The sequence below is a fragment of the Motacilla alba genome, chromosome 4A (assembly GCF_015832195.1).
Source record: "Motacilla alba alba isolate MOTALB_02 chromosome 4A, Motacilla_alba_V1.0_pri, whole genome shotgun sequence".
NCBI lineage: Eukaryota > Metazoa > Chordata > Aves > Passeriformes > Motacillidae > Motacilla > Motacilla alba.
In genome coordinates this window covers 5,251,376-5,261,138 of record NC_052045.1, presented here as the reverse complement: position 1 = coordinate 5,261,138, position 9,763 = coordinate 5,251,376, and the positions used below count along the sequence as shown (strand labels likewise).

General features: G+C 50.0%; 1 protein-coding gene across 1 annotated transcript; it reads right to left on the bottom strand.

Moving 5' to 3' along the window:
- Window positions 1-2,094: 2,094 nt before the first annotated feature.
- On the bottom strand, window positions 2,095-8,187 carry CYSLTR1 (cysteinyl leukotriene receptor 1). The gene is made up of 2 exons (XM_038123189.1): window positions 8,135-8,187; window positions 2,095-5,228 (listed from the first exon to the last, which is right to left on the bottom strand). The coding sequence occupies exon 2, from the start codon at window positions 5,183-5,185 to the stop codon at window positions 4,145-4,147; it is 1,041 nt and encodes a 346-aa protein (XP_037979117.1). The 5' UTR covers window positions 5,186-5,228; window positions 8,135-8,187; the 3' UTR covers window positions 2,095-4,144.
- Window positions 8,188-9,763: the final 1,576 nt, after the last annotated feature.

Here is a 9,763-nt window from a genome sequence, read left to right as displayed (position 1 = left end):
CAGTGAAGCCTGCAAATATTCCAAAGAGTTGTTTGTACGTGCAGCCCCTCTCAGGGCTGGAATTAGGAGTTTGGGAGAAGCAGGGCTGAGCTCCCAACCTTGCTGATCCCAAGAGGGATTTGTAACCCCAAGCGTCAGGCTGGGCTTTTCATCCCTCAGGTTTGCTTTCAGGAATGTTTCTAAGACATTTTATTGCTTTCAGGAATGTTTCTAAGAGATTTGGGTGCTGATGGTATTTCAAAATCTGCCGGGCTTTCCTTCATTTTTGCTCCTTAGTTTTTTTCCCTGGTAATCAGGTCGTACCCTGTGTAGGGGAAGGATAAAGAGCTGGTGTTCTCCCTCCTGCCATGTGGGAGAAGTCCCTCTCCTATGTCGGACCACAGTGGAAATTGGGCAAAAAATGCTAATTCAAGGTTTAGCTTGAGAATTAGCTCCTCCTTAAGGGTGCCAGAGCTTCTCAGTGCAGATCCCTGGGGAATCCAGGCAGTGGGAATGGATTGAGCCCCTCCACCCCAAAATTCATGCTCAGGGATGGGGGAGGAGGAGGCTCCATGCTTGGAGCAGGAATGAGAGGAAATCTCTCTTTATTGCCAGTGCTTGGACTTTATTGCTCATTAAACTGAAGGGCTGCTGGCTTCTCACATCCCGCAGGAGTTTTATGGGAAAGCAGTTTATGGAATTAAGGTGAGCATGTCCCACGTGCAGTTTCTGAAGTCCCCAGCTGTGCCTCTGCCTGTGTGGCAGCCCCCTTCCCTTTGGCGGGAGACAGGCAGGATCATTCCATCCCCACATGGATAACCAGCTTCTCGCAGAGCTTTTCACCCCCAGCTGTACTGGTTTGGTCACAAATAACCCTCCCAGACACACCCAGGCCAAACTGGCACGAGGAGGTGATGCCCAAGGGCTGGACTCACCACCAGCTCCCAGAGGAAGCTCTGCAGGTCCATACTGGAACAGTCATCCTATGGAAAATCAGGGGTTTTTAGGCAAAGTCAAGCGTGTAGCTGGAGCCCAAGGCAGGAGGAGGGTCCTGAGTCTTTTTGTGGCTGGGTCCTTCCCAGCTGGAGCATCCATCCTGAGAAATAGGAAAACCAAAAGGAAGGTAGAAAGGGAAACCCCAAAGATTGTGAAATAAAATACAGGCAGGGGTGGGAGGGGAGGAACGAAGGGGTCAGCACCAGAGGAAACAGGACCATGACAGGAGAGGAACTGGGGCTGGACGGAATGAAAAGAGGAAACCTCGGCAGCCACAGGCTCCGGGAAGGGCTCAGCACTAGGGGACACCATTGGACCAGAAACTGCAGCAGAAAATAGCCCCGTTTCAAGCAAAAACCCCAACCCGCTCACTTTCGTTTTCTCCGCGTCTCTGTCACCGCACCAGGGTGACACTTGGTCCCCAACTCCCAGCTCCTGTCACAGTGTACAGCCCCTAAAACACCACAACTCCTAGCTTGCCCCATCCCGGTAACAATCCCTGTTTCTGTGCTCAGCTTTCTCTGCAGGCTCCTCTTCCTGAGCAAAACCTGCCGGGAGTCGCTGCCAGGGTGGCTTTGCTGTGTCCCCAGGGCAAAGGCACACGCGGGGACATTGTCACCCGGAGATGGTGGCAAAGCCCCTCCTCACGCCTCTGGGCCGGAGCTTTGTGACCAAACACCCCCCTGCAGACCCTGCACCTGCTTTGGGAAGCTCCAAGGAGAAAGCATTCCCAGCAGACTTTTCTGTGCATTTGTGATGTGGGGCCACGCAGAACAGACAAAAATCCCCCCACCAAGAGCATCCCTGCTCCTCCAGCTGTCTTCCAAGCATTTTCTGTCTGTAAATCCCAATTTATCCAGGTTCCAGCTGCTTTTTGTTGGGCTGCTCCACCACTGCAAGATCTACCAAGACCCTCAGAAGTGTTTTGGCTCCAACACATCCCCAAACAGCAGCTCCAGGTAGTGGATGAATCTCGAGAAGTTGGAAGCAAAGTCCAGTTTGGCTGGAGCAAAAGAACTCCCCCAACATCTCAGCAACATCTGTGCTGCTCTAAGTGTTTATGACACCATTATAAATTATTATTATTAAGCAAATATTACACTCTGGTGCTGCGTGCAAATAAAGTTTTATTGTAGCGAAGAAGAATCCGTAACAGAGACTTTCAAATGAGCCACAGAAAACAGTAACTAAAATTTCACTTGCAATGTCTTCGTTTGGTTTTCAGTAAAGTTTTTTAAAACAGGCATTCCTATTGCACAAAAAATAATAAAAATAATAGTAAAAAAGCTGCCATTTCCTTTGCCATTAACATTGTCTAATTCAAATAAAAAAGGCAAAAGGTTAAAAAATGCATCTGGTACAATAAAAAGGCTTTGCAATATATACATATATATAAATATATATATACACACACTTAGCTTTACTGTACAATAGTTTAAACTTTGGGAATGGGCATGTTATTCCTGCATATTCCAAATAAAAATCCATGAGGATTTTTTACAGTTTGACAATGCCTTCAAAGCCTGGAGAAACGAGTGGAATACTCAGTGCTGACCCTTGAAAATGAGTTTAAGCCAATTCATTCACATTTTTTCCCTGAACAATTTGCAGTTCTGGCTTTGAAATCTTGGCTCTGCCCTCCTGGGGGGTCTTTAACTCTACCCTACAGCAGCAGCTTTCAGCCCTCTACTGCTTTTTCCTTCAAATTTAACAAAGGAATTTCAGATCTCCTTGGAAATTCACATCCATCATTTGTCCTGCAGGTGAGTTTGGTTTATTAAGTGCCTTTTGCTGAGCTGTGGCTGTGGTGCCAAGAGAGAATTCACACTCCAATTATCTGTACAGATAATTTCTCCAGCAGATGCCTGTCCAAGCCAAACTCCTTTTGCTCACTGTTATTCTTCACTACTAAAACTGTTTTCTTTATTGAAGATAACATTGAGTAATTTCATAAATACCATATCCAAACACACTTTCAGTTGGAGAGGGAGCTGATAAATGAACAGTGAGGTTTAATCCTACAAGAATTTCTATTTCTGTCAGGATGTGTCTCACATTTCCGGCCAGGCTCTGCTCCAGCAGAGCGGGAACTACCTTCCCGCAGATCCCCTGGAAAATTACAAGAATGTTTCCCTCCATCCAAGACTTTATAGTTTTTCTTTACAGAAGAACAACAACCCAATGTTTTTTCAGCATCACATCTCATCCAGATTTTGAATCTCCAGCTCTTCCTAAAAGCCTTTCTAAGGAGCTCGTGTTGCCTCTTTGCTGCCAGGTGTGGGTGAGGTGAACACTCTGTAACAGAATCAAACATCCTGGAGAGCTTTTCTAAAATGTATTATTAATTTAACACCCTTGGCCAATAGTTGAGAAAGGCTAATCTGACTCCAAGCATACAGAGCTCCACTTTTACCTAAAACTTCCCCAAAAACTGAAGTGATATTCGGAATCCTACAGCCATCATTTCACCAGTCCCTCTCATCCTTATTCCTAAGTTATCCTGTGTAGTAGGATACTGCAATTCTACAACTTATCCCATGGATTTTTCTAGAAACAGGGAGAACACTGGCAAATCTGCTGCCCACCAATACCTCTCGAGCTGCTCAGTGGGGTTGGGAGAGGGGCCCATCCCAATTTGCAGCCCAGGCACAGCCATGGGAGCCTAAAACACACACAATGATCATAAAAACCAAAATCCAGAGGCAGCTGGGAGCAGGGCAGGAATTATCCTGGCCTCGCTGTGTAAATAACTTGGCGGCTGTTTGAAGTTCCAGTGAAAACTCTGCCCTTGCTGTTCATCAGGAGCTCCCCGCGCGCCGCAAGCTTTGTGTACATTTCCCGCTGGCTCGGGGAATTAACGCTCTTGGAAAGTTGTGAAACGAAGCAAATGCCCAAATATGTAAAGGACACAAATACAGCCTTGGAAGGGGGTTGGGAGTTCAGCAGCAGCTCCACAGCTTGCTGGTGGTGGCTGCTCTGTCCCACGTGGCTCTGGGGGTCCCAGGGGCTGCCCGGCCCCAGCAGCAGCTCTGCCACCAAGTACCACAAACCAGGGACTGTCCACAGTTATTTAACTCCAACGAAGGCTCGAAAGCCTCCATCCCATCTTCTGGAAGAGTTCAGAGATCTCCATCCCCCACCAGAGCTCTGAGGGGAATGTTTAACTTCCTTACAAAGGAGCCACAGCTGCCTTTCCATTCTCCCTCTGGTTTTCTCCAAAGGGTTCCTCATCCTTGTCCTTCACGGAGATCTTTTTCCTGAAGGCTTGCGACAAGCTGGAGGAGGACGCCTTCCTCAGCGTGGTGAGTCTCTGCCGGAAGTTCCCCCCGGAGAAGAAGTAGAGGAGGGGGTCAAAGCAGCAGTTGGCAGCGGCCAGGGGCAGGGTGACGATGACGGCTTTCTGCAGGAAGACGGTGTCGGCGCAGCCGGGGCCCCGCAGGCGCAGCGTGTGCAGGTGCACTGTGCGCAGGACGTGGTACGGCGTGAAGCTCACCAGGAACGTGGCGGTGACAATGACAATCATCCACACGGCCTTGCGGCGGTTGGCCTCGTTCTTCCGCAGCGAGTTCCGCAGCAGGGTGCGGATGATCATGGTGTAGCAGATGGTGATGATGACGAAGGGGAAGATGAAGCCCACGAAGAGGGCGATTAAATCCAGGATCACCACCAGGTTTGTCTTCTGGGAGTTCTCCGGCGGTTCAAAGCACTTGGTCTTGTTGCCGTGCTCGTACGTCCCGTTCCGCAGGAAGGGCGCGCTCGTCAGCGTGACGAACACCCAGATGCCAATGCACAGAAACTTCGCCTTCTTCTCCGACACCAGGCTGATGTTGCGGACCGGGAAGACGATGGCGATGCAGCGGAAGAAGCTCATGGCCGTCATGAAGAAGATGCTGCAGTAGAGGTTGACGTAGAGCGCGTAGGACGAGAGGCGGCACAGGAAGTCGCTGAAGAACCAGTTGCCCTTGTGCACGTAGTAGATGACACGCAGGGGCAGCGTGAGCACGCACAGGAAGTCGGACAGGGCCAGGTTGAGCATGTAGATCTGGAAAGCCGTTTTCTGCCGGTACGTGCGGATCAGCACGTACAGCACCACGCCGTTCCCCACGAAGCCCATGATGCTGATCATGGAGTAGAGCGTGGAGTAGACGCTGTTGCGGAAGTCGTCGATGGAGTGGTGGTGGCACGACAGGTTGGGGGACAGCGCTGTCATGGTGCCCAGCTGGGGTGCCAACTCCCTGGGGATGGTGTCAGGCCTGGGGGGGGGGGAAATGCAGGTGAGGTAAAGCAGGACCGGAAAATAAATATCTGCGATGAAATAAGAGGAAAAATCTGTCATCTGTCTCAGGAGAGAGCTGAGAAGGGGTGTGGATCTGACCCATCCCCGCTACATCCAACCAGAGACAGGAAAAGTGGACGTGGGCTTAAACTGCACCAAGGGAGGCTTAGCTTCGATGTCAGGAAGAAGTTCTTCCCAGAAAAGGTTGTTGGGCATTGGAATGAGCTGCCCAGGGAGGTGGTGGAGTCACTGTCCCTGGAGGTCTTTAAGGAAAGACTGGATAGGGCATTCAGTGCCATGGTTTATTTGACAAGGTGGTGTTTGATCATAGTGTGGATGATCTCTGAGGTCTTTTCCAGTCTGGTTGATTCTGTATTCCTTTCCTTTAAACTCAGAAGAAAACAAAAATGCTTTGTTTTACCATTTTGCATGCTTGCAAGGAAGAATATTTTTAAAATTAGAAATGGAATCCGAATCTCCATACTTGTCGCACTCAAAGTTCTGTCCTGTTTCTTTGACTTTGTGGATTTATTTTGATTTTTTTTTCAGTAAGTATGAAAGGTTCCATATCAAAATACATCTCTCCTACTAAAGATTATTTTCTAGAGTTTACTCAGATTTGAAACTTACACCTATTCAGCCAAAACCAGGTACCAACAACTGGTTATGAGTGACAAAGTGTGGCAGAGTCATGGAATCACATCAGAGGACCATGGAATCCTTAAGGCTGGAAAAGACCCTTGAGACCATCAAGTCCAACCATCAAGCACCATGATCACCACTAATCCATGTCCTCTAGTGCCACATCCACATGTTTTGGAACAAATGATGGCTCCAGACCTCCCAGGGCAGCCTGCTCCAGGGTTTGTTGAGCCTTTTGGTGAAGGAATTTTTCCTAACATCCAATCTAACCCTCCCCTGGTGCAAGACCTCCCTCGAGGCCAAGACATCAGGACATTAAATTACCAAAAAATCTCTTAATCCTCACACACTGAGGCAGCTACTCAGCGAAACAGCAGAGAGGGATAACAAAGGTGACAACAGCACTGTGAAATTTAAAATAGGAGGAGTGGTCCTGGACCCTAATAATTGTTCAGCCCTGATTCTCCTCTTTTTTTTTGTTTTTTGATTGATTTTCAGTTTCTAATGGCTCAAAAGCAGGACTTCCCTTGCAGCTTGAGACCAGAACTGCAGGACAAGAGCCAGCTGAAGTAACTGGACACCACAGCAACAACAACAAAAGCAGAAGCTGGGTCAACATCAGCCATGAGAACGCACAACTGTGCCATGAATATGCTCAAAATTACTGATAAATATATTTTCACCCATACAAATAACTTGGCAGTATTAGATTCTGCCCCCAGGACTTACTGAAGTCAGAATTCAGAACTGCTCTGGGATGCTCAAGGCTTCCAAGTGTCAGTTACATTTCAGCTATTTTGGTGTTTGTACTCTTTTAAAAGAGTCCTTTGATTATCTGCAGTGCACAAAGGAGGGAAAGCTGAGCAGGTGTCAGCGAGGGGACTGTCACCACCCGAGGGCAGACGGAGTGATGTTCATTAGAAATCCTGAACAAAGCCACCAGTCCACGTGCCAAGGATCTTTTATGCTTTTATTGCATTATGGCCTTGACTCCAGCAACCAGCCCACAATTTAAACAGCTACTCGAAGTATTTGTCCAAAAGACAAGCAAGACTTGTTTTCTATTGTATTTCTAAACATAATTTGAGCTTTGCAACTAAAAGGAAACTGATGTTCATAATCCAACAGCTCAAACGTGAGAGAGCATCACGCCCAGAAATGCATCTGCAAAACTCTGCAAGAATCCCACTAAAGAGCATTTCCCAGCTAAGGCTTTGCATTTGCATCATGAATTGAAGACAAACGTTTGCATCACGAACTGAACTGAAGACAAACATCGCTTCTGCCACTTTTTTATTTGTACAGTCGTGGTTCACTGAGCCATTTATTTGTGTGCTGGTGGATTCAGCTCACTGGGTAAAAGGGAGCCACAGTGGATGAGAAAAGGCTCCCAAAGGGAGAAAACCCCTAAACTACTGGTATTCCCCCAGTCTGATGCAGCACAGATGAATTTATAGCTTGTCATAGAATCACAGACTGGCTTGTGTTGGAAAGGGCATTAAAGCTCATCCCATTCCACCCCTGCCATGGGCAGGGACACTTTCCACTATGCCAGGTCCCTTGGATGCTTCCAGGGATGGGGCAGACACAGCTTCTCTGGGCACCCCGTGCCAGGTTCTCACAGGAAAGAATTTCTTTCCAAAATCCCATCTACCTCTGGCAGTGGGAAGCCATTCCCTGTGTCCTGCCCCTCCATCCCTTATCTCAAGTCCCTCTCCAGCTCTCCTGGACCTCTTTTAGGCACTGGAGGGGGCTCTAAGGTTTTCTTGGATCCTTCTCTTCTCCAGGTGAACACCCCCAATTCTCCCAGCCTGTCTCCAGAGCAGAGGGGCTCCAGCTCTCGGAGCATCTCTGGCCCCCAGGAAATTACCCTCAATTTAACTACACACCCCAAAAGCAGAGAGCCGCTGCTGTGGTTCGTTCCAAGCACAAACACGAAGCATCCCCATCCCGAGGAACGCTCCGGGCTCTGCATTCCCCGTTCGGGGAGGGACAGGAATGCCCCAAAACCCCAAACTCCCCTCCCAAGCCCCACACGCCCTTTGCGAGGGGACACGGGACAGGAGCGCAGCGATCATCGCGGCCGCTAATTACCGCCGCAGCTCATTAGCGGCGCGGCGGCGCTCGGGGGGGACCCGGCGGCTCAAACCAGGACTCGGCACAAGCGGGGGGCACCGAGGCAAAGCCCCCACCCCTGACCCGGGACCCCCCAGCCCGGTGCAGCCCCGGCGCAGCCCTTACCGGAGCGCTGCGGGGTCGGAGCGGGCGCGGATCTGTCCCGGGCGCGCCCCCGCCGCTCTTAAAGCGGGGCGCGCCCCCGATCCCGCCCCCGGCCCCGCCCCGGCCCCACCGGGACCCCGAAACCTTCGGCTTTTCCAGGGTTTTCCCACCTCCCGAGGAAATAGCGCCTGGAAGCTTGCGGGCGTGCCCACCCCCCCGCCCCGGTGGGAACTGACGGGGTCCCCTCGCCGTGTTTGCGCTGCGAGTGTTTTACTCCTGCTTGTAAGCGGCGGGGAGCTCACCTCTGACACCGGTGTTTGCAACCTTGATCAGAAATAGCTTTCAGGAGGCTTTTTGATGTTGGTGTCGTCAGAGGGAAAACAGAATTCTCACGAATTCTCACGAATCTCCATTCTTCCAGCATCTCAAAATAGTCTATATTTGTCTGTTTTTAAACAACTGTGGCTTTGTTGAGCAAAAAAAAAACCAAATCAAAAATAAAAGATATCCCCCAAACAAAACCAAACAATCTCCATGGCTACGTCAAATGAAGTATTGCTTTTCTCAATTTTGAATATTTTGAGTGTGGTCTGTCCCACTCTGAATTTTCCACTTATTATATTGGCTTTCTTTTGAGGATGTATAATATGCTGTTCCCAGCTTTGGTTAAGGAGTTAAGGAATTCTCCTATTCTCCCATCCCCAGGTTTGACTGGAATGTGGATGGTCACAGGGGGTAGTGGGACCCAGCAGCTCTTGGCTTGCCAAGGCAGTGGGGAATGTTTTAGGGGAAGAAACCTTTATCCATGCTGGCAACGGCTCCAAGCAGCACTGGAGCATCTGGAAGTGTCCAGGGCTGTGTTGGACAGGGCTTGGAGCAACCTGCTCTAGTGGAAGGTGTCCCTGCCCATGGCAGGGCTGGGACTGGATGGGCTTTAAGGTCCCTTCCCACCCAAACCATTCCATGATTAAAGCTGGACTCATCACGTGGGTCACTGTCCTCGTGGCCGTCTCCCTGTCCTCATGGCCATCCCTGGTTCCCACCTTGTGCTGATGTTCCCAGGCTCAGCCTGTCCAGCTCTGTTCCAGGGGCTGGCAGCAGTGACCCCACGCTTCCGTGAAGCTGTGAAGCCACACCAGCACAGCTCTCCCACTGTGCTGCTGTTGTGTGACTTCCTGGGAGAATTCCCAGCCGTTTTTCCTGCCCCAGCTCCATTTCTATGGCTGCTTTTGGAGTTCCCAAAGCCACGGTGCTGTGGACGTGACAGTTTCTCTTTGACCTCACTCTCCATGAACAATGAAGGTGTGTGAGAAGGAAATGCACCTTTTCCCTGTGCCCTTCCCAAGAGCTTCCCACCCTTCCTCACCCACCCGTGCCCAGGAAGCCTGTCCAGTTCCCAAGAGCTTGGGAACAGTCAAATGGCAGGATCATGGGATAATTCAGGCTGGAGGGGACCTCAGGAGATCTCCAGTGCAACTCCTGCTTGATCCAGGCCAGGCTGCTCAGAGCTTTGTCCCACCTGATTTTGATGATTTTCAAGGATGGAGGTCCAAGAGCCTCCAAGACTGGGCAATTCCTTGCACTGCCTGCAATCTCCTGTGCTGGGAGCTGCCTCTGGAGTTTGTTTTAATTGTGGTGCACATTCTGCTG

Bases quoted from the DNA above. Each gene is read 5' to 3' on its own strand.
- CYSLTR1 (XM_038123189.1), bottom strand. From the start codon at position 5,185: ATGACAGCGCTGTCCCCCAACCTGTCGTGCCACCACCACTCCATCGAC.